General features: G+C 36.7%; 2 protein-coding genes across 2 annotated transcripts; one reads left to right on the forward strand and one right to left on the reverse strand.

The window, feature by feature from the left end:
- Positions 1-60: 60 nt before the first annotated feature.
- Positions 61-11,616, reverse strand: LOC112572494 (signal recognition particle subunit SRP72-like). The gene is made up of 19 exons (XM_025252208.1): positions 11,338-11,616; positions 10,550-10,667; positions 9,673-9,793; positions 8,880-8,945; positions 8,429-8,506; positions 7,804-7,915; positions 7,476-7,539; positions 6,601-6,681; positions 5,831-6,020; positions 4,965-5,093; positions 4,516-4,653; positions 4,288-4,383; positions 3,707-3,810; positions 2,813-2,890; positions 2,451-2,582; positions 1,937-1,980; positions 1,546-1,659; positions 1,236-1,275; positions 61-726 (listed from the first exon to the last, which is right to left on the reverse strand). The coding sequence occupies exons 1-19, from the start codon at positions 11,471-11,473 to the stop codon at positions 537-539; spliced, it is 2,031 nt and encodes a 676-aa protein (XP_025107993.1). The 5' UTR covers positions 11,474-11,616; the 3' UTR covers positions 61-536.
- A 62-nt stretch (positions 11,617-11,678) lies between these two features.
- On the forward strand, positions 11,679-18,238 carry LOC112572492 (zinc finger and BTB domain-containing protein 24-like). The gene is made up of 6 exons (XM_025252199.1): positions 11,679-11,845; positions 12,429-13,725; positions 14,115-14,319; positions 14,616-14,818; positions 14,987-15,264; positions 15,556-18,238. The coding sequence occupies exons 1-6, from the start codon at positions 11,783-11,785 to the stop codon at positions 15,931-15,933; spliced, it is 2,424 nt and encodes an 807-aa protein (XP_025107984.1). The 5' UTR covers positions 11,679-11,782; the 3' UTR covers positions 15,934-18,238.
- Positions 18,239-18,247: the final 9 nt, after the last annotated feature.

Raw genomic sequence — 18,247 nt, forward strand, 5'->3', positions numbered from 1 at the left:
AAAAACGTACGCGGACACCCACTTCCAACTTTCTTTCAGACATTACAACTATAAAGAAAATGTAATAGCAGGCATTTAATTGAGACAAGCACCATCATAATTAAACGTAAAAGTCTAGTTAGCTATCTAGTCAAAACCAAACAGGCCTGAAGACAGCTTATATTGATCTCTGATGCACTTGTGCATCAAAGTAGCATCAATATAAAAAGCTTTTTAAATTCTGAAGTGTTACATCATTCATGTACATGTTTTCACGATTTGATTTTAAGCAGTTAAACGTTTAGTAGTAGTTTACAATAGGTTGAAGTAGAAGTAGTTGAAAAGACTACAAAAATTATGTTTAATAAATATCATTTATTTGGTACTAATTTTAAAAACATTCTTTTACTTGTTACACAAGCCAAAACAAAGTATTGATGCAATGTTTGCTAACTTTCACATTTTTTTATTAGCTTCATTTAGGGCCTGGCAGATTAAAAATACTGTGTGCACTTGTCACAGTTGGAGCACAACAGCTGCTATAAGGGACACCACTCCTACCATTTGACGCCTCCCTTCTTTTTCTTTTTCTTCTGGGCTTGTGCTGGCTTTTGTTGCCGAGGGCCAGCAGCTGCAGGTGCAGCCTGGGGTGAAGCTGTGGCCCCAGAGGATGGAGAAGACACTGCTGCTGAGCCAGGTCGAGGTGAAGAGGGATCACTGCCTCCTGGTGAAACTTTGCTGGCATCCCTGTTAAAAGATTATGATAGTGTAGGCATACAAGAGCAAGCTGAGCTGTTGGGTTACTATATACAAAGGATGCTGCTGCACTGAAGATCTTTCGGGTCCAAAAATGGTACGACAGAGCAGGTGACACAAATGTGAATAAAATTGAAAGCTTCTGTAAAGGTATATGACACCGTTTGTGTAAGAATCTGTGGCAGTCACTGCATGAATATATACCTTGTTTTGCAGTTTTGTTCTCTCTGCCAATGCCCTATTATCAAAGGTTTGGTCTATTTCAGATGTAAGTCAAAGGATGGCAGGCAACTAAGCAATTTCCTTCCAAAATCCATCCACATTAGCTTCCACACAGAAGGCAAAGCCTTCTTGACAGTTTTCAACTAGGTTCATAATGTAGACTTGAGGTGCTCAGAAGTATGTTCAAGTATGACGAAGAAATGATCAACATTATGAAGAAATTTCAGCTGCTTTAACAAAGGAGGGAGATTTTTTCCCTACAATATCAAATTACTTACAATTCTGAAGCAACAGTTCCTGAGCCTTGCGTACCCTTCCCTGAAAAACAATGTTTGCAAGAGGCTCAGTTTGGCTACACACATCTAACCACCAGACATGCCTTAATCTGTCAGGTCTTAAAATTACTGAGGAAGCGTTAATAGCAGGAATTTCTTATTTACTCATTGTTGCACACATGTAACATGCGCCTCTGCGTGTACATGCACTTCTTTTCCTATTATAAGTTTATTAAACTGTATGGATAATGGAAACAAATATGCAAATTGTTTTTAAGAAATATGTCACTTTTCAACTATCAGATTGACCTACCAATTTCTCTACGTTTATCTTTCCTTTTTCCACGGTAGTAGGACCGCTCCCTTCGTGGTAACCACCTCTCTGGGTCTATGTCACCACCAGCTTCACAGTTCTTTGGCAGCTTTCCTGTAAATAATCTCCAACTGCCAGTCACATTCCTTCTACATTCTTTGAAGTAATCCCAGAATCATTACAGTAATCTTTACCTCAAAGTAATCATTGGACACATGGAAAGTTGCATGCTGTTAGGATAGCTTTTGTTTTTAAGTATTACCATAAAATAATTTATCGACAGCTGTCACATTAAAAATATTCCCTTTGCTTTATTTCTATTTGTCTGTTTGCTTTGTACTAAAAAAAAGTTGTATATATGTTTTACTTTCAATAGCATCATAAAACTTACCCTTCTTTTTCTTCTTCTTTTTCTTCAGAAGCATATCTCCAGACCTGGACAAAAAAAGCGATTGAGATAATCTTTTTCTGGGAGTAAATATAAATTTTCAATGACATAACAGACCACTTGCACTTGGTAGGGCAGAGTGAACGGCAATTAGGCACTTAAATTGGTTCAATAAACTGGTTTTTCAACGACAAACTGAAAGCTTATAAGACAAATGACAAGCAATCGCTTGGAATCCATGCGGGTAATCATTTTACAAACTTTAACATTAATCAACAATTAATGTTTGGTTTTTACATTTTATTACTATATTTTGCTGACAAAAAAATAATAAAATAAAATAAAATTAATGAACTCAATTGTCTCCATTGTTTTGATAACATTACACTAAACTCTGATTTACTTCAGGGCCTGCCAAAACTGTGTTTGAATATGACAAATCAAACAAAAGCCATCCTTGTCAACAATAAAGGCAATGAAATACTTTCAGCTAATTTAAGTTAAAGAATGAACTGACGGTCCAGGAGATGGTTCTCCTTTCTGCATTTTCTTCATGTATTTTGGACCCAGAGTGCTGAAGGCAGATTCCAGAGCATCCACATCTACCTCACGTACTATCTCTGAAACTGGAGGCAGGTCTCTGCTGATTCTAGGACTGTGTTAAGGACTTAGTTTTTAAAGTGATCCAAAAGTAGGTAACTGGAGGTTTCCCGCCAGTGTAAGCAACATTTCTGACTTCATTTTGAACAATTCCAAGTATATGAAACTAAAAACTTACCCATTGATTTAAACTACTCCCTTTAAGAGCACTCTTATTCTATTGCTCTCTTTTTTTCAAACAGGCTTTGTAAAGGTCATGCCTGAAATTTCAAAGGATACTCTTTGGCCTTGTTAGGATTAAATTGAGAATATGCTGAAATCAGTTGGGCAAGCACCATTGGATCCTTAGGATTTTGCCTGTGATATATATGTAAACAAGAGCTTAATATCAGCATGTTTAGAAAGTTGATCAATTCTATATTTGAATGTAACTGATTGCATATGTGCTAATGAAACAAGCGCAAGCCCAATAGTTTTTGAGGTGAAAAACTTTAAGGGCAACATGAGTGATCAGAGAAAATCATGGGAAATAAGATACTGGTTACAAACTCAAGTGGATTAACATTGTTCAGAGATCTATATATACACATCGCTGTTTTGTTCAAACATGCCACGCAAACTTTGTCCCCAAGCCATACTCAAGAATTTGTTCACATCATTTCAAAAGCAATTTTTATCCAGTCATATAGTTCAAGCAGCTAACTATAAAATAAAAATGTTTTTTGCTGCTTGAATATGCTAACCTGAGTAATGTTTCTTCATTTGACTCGAAGACATGCATAGGTTAGCTAAACTGAGTCACACTCGCTGTTTCAAATGCTACTTGCACATAACTAGGCTCTCAAACATATGTGAGTAATTTTCTTCTGCTTTCCTAATGGCAGGTGAGAATGCTGATGTTCATGGCTTATATATAGAAAATTAAGCATAATTATGTACTCATATTTTGGGAATTATTATTTTAAAATGAACTTGAAAGAAGAAAATGCTGCATTTGTGTTGTCCTTTAAGGCAGATGTTACAATTAAAGTGACAGCCAAACAAAACAGCAGAAGGTAAATGTAAATGGGTGCATGAATATCAAGACTCGTCTATACATATTCTGTAAGTCATAAACAAAAATAAATGCTTCCATACATCTTGCGAAAAATTTAAATAAAAAAATAAGCTTACTTTCTAAGATCTTCCAACATCTGTGCTGCCAAGTCTGCATTGCCATGCTTTAACTGGAAGGCTGAATTAGCTTGTGTCAGGATGGCCAGATCAGGTGATTTGGGCTGTTAAAATATATCAAAACGTGATAGTCAGAACTTCTCAATCATGCTGTCTTTACAGCACTGACATTCGTACACTTTTCTCTTTCTTATCTTGGATCAAAAATCAGTTTAGCAGACACAAGAAAATTGACCTTGGCTTTCAACAATAGACCACTTTTCTTTTTCAAGCCCTTATCGCCAGAAATGGGGAAGAAAGTTCCTCCTTTACTTGATTATTTTAGAAAACTGACCTTGGCTTTCAACAATAGACCACTTTTCTTTTTCAAGCCCTTATTGCCAGAAATGGGGAAGAAATTTCCTCCTTTACTTGATTATTTTAGGCAGTCCGGTAAAAGGGAATTTGTACAGCAAAGGCAGAAGTAGGAGTAAGACTTTTCAATTACACACAAAAGTTGGGAATATGCTTATGATTGAATGTTAAAAAGCCCAGTAACCATCAGGACCTTCAACAGGTACAAAGACTATGCAATATCCCACCTGATTTTTTTTGTACCAGTTGACAGCATTGACCAAAACATCTGATGCAGCTGCTCTGTCCTCTTGTCCCATGTAGAGTGTTACCAGTGCTGACACCTGAAATATCACACAACTCATCAAAAGAGTATTCAATGTAGAAAGAAATTTCCATTCCTCTTACCTTATCCCAGACTTGAACTATAAAAATAAACAAAAATTTATGATGCTAGTATTATGGTGGGTACTCACAACTCCTGGCTTATGCTGAAGATCCCCTAGAGCCTTGAGTGCATCACAGGCTGCATAGACACTGCCCTGACTGAGGTAAATCTGGGCCATCATTAACTGCAAGGTGAACTGCTTGTCTGGGTGACTGTTCCTGTATGCCTGCATGTTCAATTATTAATTCAAGGTATTAAACTGAGGCACAAGGTACAAATCCTGGACTGAAATATAAACACAACTTTTGCAACAGATACAAATTATTTTCTGTAAATTAACAGAGCAATATCATAGTGATGATGAGTAGCAAATAGTAATGACTGTCTGATGACAAAGGAAATTTCAAACTAGTACTAAACTGTCAAAATCATTTCCTTGTAGTAGGACTAAACCGACGACTATTCAGAATACAAAAGAAATCAGATTGAAAAAGCAACGTTACCTTGATGAAAAATGCTGATATAATTGCAAAATACCTGAAGCATGGCCATAGCTTTATCCATGTTCTTGTCTCTAACATGCTGAGCAGCACTAATCAGAACACAAGACATCAGGTCTGGATCTTCACGGTGTAACTCTTCTGCTTGCTTCAGACACAGTTCTCCCTATCAATATAGTGTCATTATAGTACATATTTATCATTTTGTTTTCCAATGCAATCAGTAATAATAGCTTTATCTGAACAAACCAATAACAACAATCAATCTCAAGATGACTACTGAAGCCCCCTTTGTCCAAGCTAATAATTCTCCCACCTTTCCTTGTGGTCTAGAGAGATCTGGAGAGGGAGAATGAGAGTTGCATTTAATTATTATTTCTTTATGTTGCTATGTCCAATGGCTTTTGAGACAATCGCTAAGCTTTTCACTGGCACTATACCAACATAAGGTCTACTATGGGGAAATTTTTGTTTGATGACTGGATAACACTAAGTGCAAGATACTATTTCCCCAAATCTGGGTGGATAACTCCCATGGAAAATTAAGTATCAAATGCGCTTATTGTATCAAGTGACCTACTTAGGAGGAGTGTTTTGGGGTTAGGTATTTGTCTCGATTGTAGTCTAGATGCCAGTGACTTAAAGTGCGATAATAGTAACCTAGGGGCAGACAAAAGAGTGAATTAGAGAGGTTTTGGAGCAAGTGACTATGAAAGATCTGGAGACTTTATGACCAGTCTATCGATGTGGTGTGGAAAGAGAATTGTGTGTTTTTTTTTGTAAAGCCCAATCAGCTTGTCCATAGGGCCAAGATATGGTACTATATGACTTTATTATCATTATTAAAATTTATCTAGCAAAACAAACATGTGAACTACATCATGTGTAAGGAAAGAGATGTACCTGATTGGAATACATGTGGAGAAGACATTGATTGACAGCAACAATCTGCTTCTGGACTGATGTCAGCTTGCCTTTGACATTGTCACCTGTGGCTGACTTCATTTTACGTTTGGAGTCAAACACATTCTGGTCCTTGTTGATAGTCACCAGGTTGTTTGACAGCACAGCTCCTATCCCTACATCTGATGGTCTGGAAAACCCCAAAATTAGGAATCATTACACTTTCATTTACATGCAATCTAGACATATATTTGACTTGAATCACTGGAATAACATTCCTGGCATTTTACTTTCGTCAGGGTGGTGGGGAATTAGTGTTTTATGCCGAGACAGTAACAAAGGCTACATCAACAAAGCCACCAGCCTGCAAATAGATGCCACATGCAGAGAAAGAACAGCATGCTTCCAACAAGAAAAAGCAAACATTTAAACTAAATCAAGTTTGATCATCCTCAAAACCTAAAAATTATCACAAATAATCAATCAGTAAATTAATGCTGCTGCTTTTTCTTCATGCACAGAAACAACTAAAAAATAAAAACCTCCCCACAGAAATCTGTTTTTCAATCAGCAATGACTTTAAATCACCCTACTGCACATTTTATGACTTACTACCAAAATAGCTTCTTATAATGATAATAAGGTGTTTAAGAAAAAAAAGGGATGGTCATGGATGAGAAAAGAAAGAAAGAAAAAAACAGAATAAGCTTTACATGATAGATCAGATTGACAAAATAAAACAATGAGATACAACAGGGCAGTGAATTTACCTGTTTTTTTGTACTTGGTTATAGAGTTGAGCTGCTTCTTCACAGCGTCCCTTCTTTTGCAGCAAGTACCCCATTTGGACTCTGGAAATGTAAAATAACATTTAGAATGGTTTGCTCACTAAGTTATAAGTTTCCCATATAGTTGTGGTATGATCTTTCTTGCAAAATCTGAATTAAAAAAAAAGACATGTAATTACTTTGAGAGCTCACAAAGTGTTTAAAAATTATGAACTGATCCTCAGTTAAAAATACTTGTCTCGACCAGAATATAAATTAACTAATCCTCCAGTTCACCAAAAAAAAAAAAAAAAATCCTGAGCAAATATTTTTATATTAACCCTTACTATACAGGGTTGCTCTGATTTTTGGTTTTGGGTTGTCACAAAAACTTGCTGATCAAATGCAAATGTATTGAAAAAGTAAACTTGTATCCCTGACTAAAGGAAAATGAATAAACATTTATGATACTGAAAAGAAAAAGCCAAAAGAAGCACTCATGGTGAATTATCTTTGACATAATTATAAATAAGAATTTTCAATGTGGGTTGCTAAATAATAAACATAAACATCACAAAAAAGAGAAAATGTTATGCCTATAAACAAAACATAAAATAACTGAAGTGCATGAAGTTTAACATTACATTTAAAAATAATGCTCATATAGTGAGAGCTAAGAATATTGCACACTGACAAATAATAAAACAAGTGACATGAAACCTGCTAGATAAAAAAGATTTAGGATTGCAATTACTGCAATGAGGCACTGCAATTTTATTGATAAGAAAGGTTCAACCATAGTGATAGCAGTCCCAGCAGACTGTTCAATTTGATCAAAAAGAGAACCCTTTAACTCATTGCAAATTTAAAAGCAACACCTTATAATGGCCAACTCCTCATCCAGTTCTTCTTCTGTCAAGTCTGAGTCATTTCGAAGGAATTCTATTACAGACAAGGAAAATGTAGAGTGAAAAGCCTTAGCCACCTAAGATTTTAGAGATATCTAAAGATATTTTGCATTAGGCTGCTAATTCTAGTTATGATAAACTGCCAACTCAACAGTGAGAATAAAATGCTCTAGAATAATAGCTATAAGAGTTTGCAAGTAATCCCTGTAGCTAGCTGACAGCACACTAAATGTGCCTTAGTGCAAGCCAAGAAAGTTTAAAGATAACATAAAAATATGCATAAAGACTCTAAACCAACCCTCTGCTTTTTTTAGCTTCAGCTCTGCCAAATCCAGATTTCCACAGCCGATCTGGTAGCAGGCATTGTTATAGCAGACTTCATATGAGTCTTCGTCCAGACCTGCATCCTCCTGCATTAAAAGAGTTGGGGAACCAAAAAAAAAAAAAAAAAAATTAAGAAGCTTGACAACTTATTTTCAAATATGCAGCATTACATGGGCTGCAACATTTTGCACTTGGTTTTAAATTCACAATGTTGTGACACTAGTTCATTATACATGATGTACAACATTCACATCTGATATCCCAGCATAAACACTTGATATGCGTATGTGAGTGTGGATGAGGTGAAAAATAAAGGCTAGAGATACCCACAAAACAGGTATCTGTTACCTGTACCATTTGTATCTGGAGGAAGGAAACAAAGTGATACATGGTTTCAAAAATGTGATCTGAAGGTGGTGATTGTATTTTGTCTTAGTGAGATGGATGAACCCAAACCTTTAAGAGATCCACCTGTGTGTACAACTACCAAAGATTATAACTAAATCTGTACAAGATGCAAGTACTGTCAATAAGAGATGTTTCATAGAGTTCTGAAATGGTCTGAATGAACGAATTATTACTATCTGCAGCCTATTTACCACATTCTGCACATCCCACATTTGCAATGCAGCCACCACGGCTGCCATGTTGGTCTGGCGCTCAGCATCAAATTCATCCTGCAATAAAGAAATAGTATTCATGAAACTGCTTTTTTTTATTATTGCAAAAGAATCTCTCAAAATGTAGAACAATGACTCAAGTACCTAACATAAGATAAAGGTTGAACAATGTGCTACAGGAGTAGTAATAATGAGTTACCTTACATTTTAAGTGCATCTCTTCTTCTATGCTCTTTATAACGCGAAAAGATTGAAACACTTGTCATGATATTGAGTGAACTTCAGAGTGGATTCATAAACAAACAGAAAAAATATTTCATTGCCAAAACTCTACTTGATAACAAAGATTACATTTTGATAAGATAAGATGCTTTTTGCTAATTTTCAAGTCTAGCAGTAGAATTGATTTTTCTTCCTTTTGTATTTTTACCTGAGTGTTTTTCAGAAGATCCTTGTACAGTGTATAGCACTCTTGATATTGTTCTAGTCGGTAAAGCTTCATGAAAAAATAAAGCAAATTATAAATCTACTTTACCCATGAAATAGCTAAATCAATGACATAATGCCCACATACCCAGATACATACATGTCTTTCTCCCTAGCTCCCATACATGTATTCTTACACCTTTAAAACTCATTTCAAAATTTTTCATTGTTTTTCTAATGCATTTTCATGGCAAGATAACATTTAGACTCCTATACCTATTCTGTCATCCAGTGTAGAGCATTAAAACTAACACTAATACTAGCAGTCTTGTATAATGCACTGACTCTGCGAAAGTCTTCTGAAAAGGTATGTTTTTCTTAAAACCATTCAAAGACGTAGCCTGGCAAAGGGGCAAGGGGAGACTATTTAAAGCACATGAGCCAACATTGGTCACAGGAGTTTGGTAAGGGGATTTAGAGCTGAAAGGTGTCAGATGTTGAATAAAATATGCCTGATGAAGTGTGGATAGTGAGGATGGAAGAATGAAAATCAAGAGACTTAGACATCTGTAGCAAAGGCAGTCCAGCTTGTAAGGTCGGTGACTAGTAGCCAGCGATGTAAACAGAAGGGGAAAAGGGTGTGTGATGTGACTGATTCTAACCCCTAAAATATTTTTCTTAAGCATTTTCTTTCAGGAACAGTTTGCTGGATGCTTTTATTGTACATACTGACATAGTCAACAAAACCCTATAAACTTATAGCCTGTAACTTACAGAGTCAGAAAAATTATACCTACCACTTGGGCCAAAAGTTCCTTAGTACGGACATCTAGATTAGTAACTGATCTCAGAGTAGAAAGTGCCTGTTCTGTCCTATTTAGTCGATATTCACAGTATGCCTTCTCGAACTGTAGAAACCTGTTGTCAAAACCATCACACATCAATAAACCAACTTTGTGAAAATTATTGATGTTGTGCTGCATTTTTCACTTGTTTTTGGGAGAATGGGTCGGCTTATTTAGTTACTTGGTGTTGCCATTGGCAACATGAAAGAAATTTAACAAGACGTTTTTAATTAAAATCACATATTTGCTATCTCTCTCCCTCTCTCACACACACTGCTGTTTAACACAATAACAATTGCACACAGAACAGAACCTCATGACATTTATTGTAGTTTATATTTTTATCCATCTGATCAAGGATTCACATATACATGTGAATTAGTGAAAATAAAACCTTCATTATGATGTACAGGGGGAGAGGAACTAGTGTTTTATGCCAGGCCAGCAACTAAGGCTATATCACAGCAAGGCTGCCAGCCCTGTAAAAAGAATCCACATGCAGAGAAAGAACAGTGTGTCTGAGACGAGAACTGAACCCAGGACAGCCAACCCTCATTGTATTGGTGACAGGTGCTAACTGTTGTGCCACCGGACTGCCCTCATCATGATGTACAGACTAAGTCAATCCATTATAATAACTGATTATAGCTCATACCTATAGCACCTGACTTTTATACATCACTTACAAACACACATAAATAAAATGATGCCAGGTAGTAACATGTTAAAAGAATTTAAATTTAAAAAAAGCAGTCTAGCAAAAATAGGCCATGATCATAAAGATGGAATCCCCTCTCTTTGCTACTTAAAGCTTGTAGCCAAAACTTACTCTGCCTTTTCTTTGTCTCTCCCAATGGCTGTGAGAGCTTCTTCAAACTTATCCTGCAAGATGAAGCTTACAACACGGCACTGGAAGGCTTTCAGTTCACCAGGAAAATGATGAAGAACTGTCAACAGACAAGATTTTGAAGTCAGATCACAGGCAGAACCACAGCTGTCAATTCTGAAGAAATCAAAGCATATTATTAACTACTAGATCATCTTTAATGATTGCAAAAATAACTTGTTCTGCACACTCTGAGCCATAGTTTAGGCTGATTCATGCTGGCTACCTGACCTGTAATTCGGGAATGGAGGCTCCTCCTTTTTTTCCCCATTTCTTCTTGTGCATTTCTCTACCCTCCTCCTGCAGCTTCCTCCTGCTGATCTGGTCTGCTTTGCATTTACTATTTATATTTTGTTTGACTGGTGTGTAAAACAAGATTATGGATCTGTGATTTGTGTCTAGGCCAGCATTTGATATGGCCCTTGCATTTCTGAAGTTGGGTCCTATTGCACTTCTTGACTAAGACTTGAAAGTCTAAGACTTTGTCACTTTGTGGAGAGGTCATTCCACTTGCACCATGTACACAGTTGACTGGTCTTATTTTGACAGAATAATCTGGCAATAAACAGCTGGTGCTATGTGGTAGTTTATCTTATTTATCAGTACCATATTGCAGTAATTATATTTTGAGTCATCACATTAGTTGTACTTGTCGATGTGCCATAAGCAGAAAAAACACAAAAGAGAAAAACAGTAAGCTTGTAGCGTAGAATTTTGTTTACAACACTTACTTCTTCCTGCGATTTTTATTGCCTTCTCGTATTCTTGTGTTTGTCCACACCGATTGAGATCGGCATACCAAGACACCAAATCCGGTTTTTCTTTACCTCCTTTCTGCGCCATGTTGGCCACGAAACGTTCGTTCATACGTCGTGGTCGTATGCTCTCTTAATTTTAAATATATTAAATTTCTACAAATAAAATGGAAGAGAAAGAGAAAATGGCATAGACACATTCAACTAATAAGGAATAGTTATTTATACTTAATTATTTCAAAAACTGGAATTGTTTTCGCCTATTCATTATAGAGTAATTCCCCTTTATCGCCTCTTGCGCTGAAGAAGAATATTGGATGACCACTGACCACCCACTAGCTAATTGAAAACTAATGCATAAAATAAAGTTTTATTTCAATTTAAGCTCACGCAATCATTTTTCGCTTGAATTACCTATCTGATGGCTTCTCAGGATACAAACGTTAAAGAGCATGCAGATTTACTTCAAACTTTCAAGGCAAAGGTCTGCTAACAATAACTTTGGATCTCCTATTGTTTTCTTGGTAACGCCTGCAGCTGAAAACTAATCGAAGTGAATAACATTAAACTAATCGATGATGCTAGTTTCGCTTTCATGATCGAGCATTCGCCCACGGACTTGGATACAAGTCAATTACATTCAGTACTCACTCAGCAACAGTCGCACAAAATTCTAATATAGCAGAAGAGACTGAATAGTAAAGGTGATGAATGCAATGTCTTTATAAATAGAAAAATGAAAGTTTTTGGGTGCATATACTGAAGGAATTTTTTTTACATTTGTTAATACATGTATTTATCCTTTGCACATTAAAACTGACTTTAAGGTACCCATAACACAAAAAATTTATTTAAATTTATTCAGCCTTGATTATTATTATTTCTTTTGTAAATATTGATTTCACTTCCCTTACAAAATTCTTACATTCCATTTTGCAGATTTAAACAATTACACTCTAAATGCAATCTTTTGAAAATAGATATTGCATCATTTTGTTTATGCATATGGGTGCATGAATAGGCAAGTGTTTTACATGCCACTTGATATAGTTAATGTTTCTTTCTAGGTTGAAGATGCCCTTAGTCTTCTGCCACTCATTCCTAATGAACTAAGAACAGAAACATGGACTTACTGGACTGTTGTCTCCGCTGCCGTGAAAACTGCACTTGGGGGTCGTGGCCCTGTTGTCCCAGGCAGCTATCGCCGATACGGAGTTCCAAGAGGAAGGCCTAAGATCAGATCACCAGTGCAGAAGACATACAGGAATCTGGATAAATTGGATGAACTCTGTGCTGGTGTAAATAATGACAACAAAAATTTGTCTGGCCAATATGAAAATCCTAGAGTAGAAGATTCATTTTCAAACTCCGAAATAAGCTCCATATCATCTGACTTGATCCCACATGTTGCATCTCAGGAAACAGTGGAAAGTGTGACAGAAATTAATAGGATTGATAAAGATTTTGTAGACTTGCAGACAGCAGTGCAAATGTCAAGCGCATTCATAGTAGATAATTCTGTTGCAGCATTGAGTGACAATCAGTTTGTACCTCATCAGATCATTGTCAAAGTCTCTGAAGGTGGAACAGGCAATGGTGTTTCATGCCATGCACCTCAGAATGTGAATATTGTCTCCCTACCTTCACCACCTACTGCCTTAAAAACTTCTTATGAAGTTCCTGCAGGATCAGAAAATTGTATTTTAGTACCTCCAGTAGGCATGAATGTATGTTTGCCCTCATCTGAACCGGTCAAGCGTAAACGTGGTCGTCCTCCAAAACATTGTCTCCTTGCCAGAAGAAAGGTCTCACTAGAATGTCAGGCATCTTTAGCTACTGTGTCAGAAAATGCAGTAGAAACTGCAGTAACTTTACTGCAAAGAAATGTTCACGAAAAACAAAGTGATATTACTGAAACTGGACAAAATGCAAATATTGTGAGTGACCAGCAGGTTTCTGGGTCTGTTGGCTCTCCATTTAAGAAAGAGCTGACGAAAGAACTTAGCTTCATTATCACAGCTCTGGAACAAGAGATTGCCAAGGACACTGTACAACCCTTTCTGGAAACTTTAAAATCAAAATCGGACAACCAACCATCAGGCAAAGTAAGACGATCTGAAAGAAGAACAGCCCCAAACAGAGACAGTCTGTATTGTTACTTTGACCAGATAAAACCTGAAGAAGAAGAAGAAGAAGTAGAAGGAGAAGCATATGAAGGAGACACAAATGAAAGTTCTGAAGACAAGACACTCTCAGTGAGCCAGGTGCCTAGAGGTCCAAGAGCGAAAACAGAAGAAGAGAAAATCAAAGAACGTACATGTCCAATTTGCAAAACACTTCTAGGATGTTCATCTTCAATGGCAGGTCATTAATTCTCTGAGTTTTGTATTCTTCTTGTTTCTCTTCTGGGACTCCTGGTATGTTGGTTGTGAAAATTTATTTTTTTCAACTAAAACAGGTTTTCTTGGTATCTCATTCTCCAAATCCAAGCTTGTTTTTATTCATCCAAGCTGTATCATAGTTTTTATTAAAACATTGTTGAAAATAATTTCATTTTGCAGCATAAGAAAAGAAAAAAGAAAGATCTGTCAGACAACCATTTAGTTTTTGCCTTATCTGGTCTGCTGCTTTCTTCATTATCAGCAGAATTATTTGATGTTCATAAAAAAAAACTTGCAGAACATCTCTATGAAATTAATCCATTTGAAAAAATTTAGTTTCTTTATTTTCCATGAAATATGCAATGTCCACAGCCCACATGAGAATACATACGGGAGAACGCCCATTTTCCTGCCACATTTGTAAAAAGCAGTTCACTACTAAGGCTAACTGTGAACGGCATGAAGCAACTCATCTTGGGATCAAAGCTTTTGTGTGTTCTCAGTGTAACAAGAATTTCACAGAGAAAAAATCATTAAAAATCCACATGAGAAGCCACACTGGTGAACGGCCATATGCGTAAGTAGTGAAAATTTGGGTTCATTGATTTCCTGATCAACTTTACCTGCTTTTTTTGTAAAAGAACATTTTGTGAAGAGTTGTCAAATAATATAGGAAGGTTTATTTCATGAACATTAAAAGGGAATTCAGCTAGCAGTTATATGGCCATGATCAATAGCAACACACCTAGGCACTGATTTTGCTCCTAACATTGCATGATCTTGATTAAGGCTTAAGCCCTTTGGGAGGGAAGAGGGAGAGATTTGACGGTTTGAGCCATCTGCTTTTTTCTTTTTCTCATGAATGCTTCCTAGGTGCAACATATGTGGGATGCGGTTTTTCCAGACTGGCACCCTCAAAACACATATGGATCGGCATACTGGTCACAAAGGACATCTTTGTGATCTTTGTGGCAAGGCTTTCCGCCAAAGGTGTCAACTAGCTGTTCATGTACGTCGTCACAAGAAAGATATGTCTTTCTCTTGTCAACACTGTAACATGCTCTTCTACACCAAGAGTAAGTTTTGTTAGGCACATTTATTTATGTGTGTGTCTTACCATGCATGAATAGTATGTGTTTTGCTGTGTGCATGCCTTTGTCATCAAGATTTGAATGATCCATTCAGCTGAAGATTACGCAACAGTGGAAGATGCATGAGTTTCTTCCTTGCTATGACTGTTGTAGGTGACTTGGAACGCCACTTGCCAAAGCACACAGGTGAGCGACGCTTCACCTGTACCATCTGCCCTAGGACATTCACCAGGCTTCAGTACCTGCGTGAGCATGTGAATGTTCATCTTGGTCATCGGCCATATGAATGCAGTTCATGTGGAATGTCTTTCCATGATCTTGCCTCCTGTCATCGCCATGTACAGAAACATAAGCAAGTACTTGAACTGCAGACCAGTCAGCAGCAGCTCGATCAAGGACAGGACAAGTCAGAGCAACAATTGGGGTCTAAGGTAAATGTTTTTTGTTGCTTCTATGTATATTTAGGCCATCAAGTATGTAAGATACCGATTCTTGACTTTCATAGATTTCTTGCATATATTTATGCCAGAATATTGGGAATGGGAACAAAAGTGCTAAAGAAAAATTTGTTAAAATGTGTAGGAAGTTTCGTTCTGTCTTACTAAGCAAAGCTGAGAATCCATATAAAGTTTTCATTACTGCTTTTGTTACTGTGTATATCACTATGACACTTTTATAGCTTCCACAGATTCATAATCACAAGTGAAAGGTATCTTATGCAGGTGCAAGTGATTATCGACAAACAAAGCTTTGGCTTAGATGCAGCCGACCTCCAGACCCTCATTGTGGCTTCAGAGCCAAACAACTTCCAGCAGTACCTTCAGCAGGACCTCACAACCACAGCCATAGCTCCCTCCACCTGCCCTGCTGCTACCATTGCAAGTCCCAACAGCCAATCTGTGGCCCAGGCCATTTTTAACAATATTTGTCTAGATGGGATGGACACAGCAGAGATTTATCATGTCACCCTGGTAGATCCAGCTGCAAGCTCAGTACAAGTGAGCAATGACAGTACAGTTGAGCCAACTGAGCAGAATGGGACAGGAGTAGATTTCTCTGCCATCAACTTACTGGCTAGTGCAACGACCCAGCTGTCATAGCAGCTGGATGTCAAAGAAAGTATGTGTGGATGAGTATGGTCTACAAAAATATTAAAAAAAAATATTTCTCGTATTTATTCTCCTTGGCACTAACTCCAAGAATTACTTAAACTCAGAATTTTATAGGTTTTTTTTTTTGTGTTGTTGTCAAGAAAACGGTTAACCCCGAGCATTACTCAGGATAACCTGATTTGACCCCAACCTCAAGCAATTTGCTTATAGGAAGGGGAGGGGTGATGACGATGCCCAGTTGTTTATTCTGATCACACTGTACAAAAATTTGGATAAGCCCAAGACGCATGCTAGACTACTCTTCGCAGATTTTAGTTCTGCATTCAATACAGTCCAACCATAGCTTCTGGCTTTGAGACTGATTTCTGATTTTGATCTTTCACATCAACTAGTTTTGTGGATAGTGGATTTTTTTACATGCAGATGGCAAAGGGTGAATGTTAATAGTAATTATTCTGATACTGTTATTACAAACACTGGGTCCCCACAAGACTGTTGTCTATCACCCCTGTTATTTATCATGATAGCTGCAATAGTATGGAGAATAGCTACCTCATTAAGTTCTCTGATGATACTGCATTGTGGACTCTTTTGCAGGAACATAAGAAAAATCATGGTAATGCCTTAACAAATTTTGTACGGTGGTGTGGTGAGAACTTTCTGAAGTTAAATGTAGCCAAAAAAGGAGAATCAAAGAGGATTTTGTTGCACCCAGTGTGATACACAGTAAACCTGTTGAAACTGTTTACTATTTCAGGTACCTGGGAACTATTTTTGATTGCCAGCTCAAATGGAATTTAAATAACAAACACATTGTTAAACGTGGCCAACAAAGAATGTACCTTCTGCGTAAGCTTAACAGTTCTTCAGTTAGTCAAATAATCTTAGGCTGTTTCTAACAGTCGTTTAGTTAGAGTCTTTTATCTTTTTCATTTGTATGCTGGTTTCGCAATCACTCTATCCATGATAGGAATAGTCTGAATAGTGTTGTCCACATCTGTTCTAAAATAATATCAGAGAGATTTAGCTTCTTTCTGTGACCAACAAATAGTAAGGAAAGCTTCACGCATTTTGGCAATACCCGAGCACGTACTGATGAGAGAATTTGTATTATTAAGCTCAGGTAAATGTTATTCCATGCCTGTATGTAAAAGTAACACCTGAAATCATTTGTGCTCTCTGCAGTCCAGCTACTCAACCTCAGATGAAGTGTCAGTGGTGTGTGTGTAAGATGTTGTAGGTGCGCACATGATTATTCTTGATGTATGTTTGTTGTTTGTTTTATATTATAAATATATGTCACTTGCCTTTTTTTCATTTGGTAATACTTTTCCTGTTGACATCTTTTAACACTGCACCTTGCAACGAACTTCATTTCTTATTTTTATTTCTAACTTTTACTTTGTAACTAGAACACCTTTCCATGTTCAAATTGTCCACTGGGACAAATAAAGTTGGTCATTGTCATTGTCACCTTTCGGGCCAGTCTTCTGCTTCTGTCTAATGTCTTTGTTTTTCTGAGAGAAAATAATTATAACATTGAGAAAGCTTATGCTTCAGAAGGAAAATCTACAGGAAGGGCTGAAGTACAAAGTCTATTCACCTTATCAAGCTCATTTAGATGTACTAAGTTTGTTGATACCAGTAGTTTTTAAATAGATTTTTATTGTGCCAGCACAACTACTTTACAGAAAAATGTTTCTGGTTCTTCTGTTCAACAGAATTAGCATCTTTGTACCTGTAAAAGTTTGAAAAGGTTTAACTTACTTTTTTTAGGGGATGCTTTATTGCAGACTACCCAGAAAGAACTAGATCCCACAAAGAGGTGATTTTTGATTATCCATAGTAGAACTGCGTAGAACAAGAACAGATTCTAACATTTTGAACATTCTGTACATCAGTAAAATATACTTGACTATATTTCTATGTTATAGGAATCATGACTTTACTGCCACACCAATTTTCCCAACTTCAAGATTATAATTGCCAATAATATTTTCATAGAATTTCAATGTACCTTCTAAAGTTTATCAAAGGCATATGTGTCAATTTTGTTTTTATTTGAAATATTGCTATTAATTAAATGATCTATTTTTTTTTTTAATCTGTGAAATGATGGAGGTGAGTGGAAATTTTATCTAGATCATGCCTATCTGAAAATGTTAATGTTAAAATTTTATGAGGCTGCAATCTTTAAAACTGAAGCAAGATTGACTCTAGGGCACTCTCCACAAACAAAGTATAGGATCTCCAAAATATTATGGGCTGAATAAAATCTTTTAAACAGAAAAATATTATCTCA

The sequence above is a fragment of the Pomacea canaliculata genome, linkage group LG9 (assembly GCF_003073045.1).
Source record: "Pomacea canaliculata isolate SZHN2017 linkage group LG9, ASM307304v1, whole genome shotgun sequence".
Taxonomy (NCBI): Eukaryota; Metazoa; Mollusca; class Gastropoda; order Architaenioglossa; family Ampullariidae; genus Pomacea; species Pomacea canaliculata.

What these genes read in the sequence shown, in the direction of transcription:
- LOC112572492 (XM_025252199.1), top strand. Translation starts at nt 11,783, where the DNA reads ATGGCTTCTCAGGATACAAACGTTAAAGAGCATGCAGATTTACTTCAA. An exon ending in ATGTTCATCTTCAATGGCAG is followed by an intron (nt 13,726 to 14,114) that starts GTCATTAATTCT and finishes CAATGTCCACAG; the next exon opens with CCCACATGAGAATACATACG. An exon ending in CATGCTCTTCTACACCAAGA is followed by an intron (nt 14,819 to 14,986) that starts GTAAGTTTTGTT and finishes TGACTGTTGTAG; the next exon opens with GTGACTTGGAACGCCACTTG.
- LOC112572494 (XM_025252208.1), bottom strand. Translation starts at nt 11,473, where the DNA reads ATGAACGAACGTTTCGTGGCCAACATGGCGCAGAAAGGAGGTAAAGAA. An exon ending in AATAAAAATCGCAGGAAGAA is followed by an intron (nt 10,668 to 11,337) that starts GTAAGTGTTGTA and finishes GTCTGTTGACAG; the next exon opens with TTCTTCATCATTTTCCTGGT. An exon ending in ACTGGTACAAAAAAAATCAG is followed by an intron (nt 3,811 to 4,287) that starts GTGGGATATTGC and finishes ATATTTTAACAG; the next exon opens with CCCAAATCACCTGATCTGGC.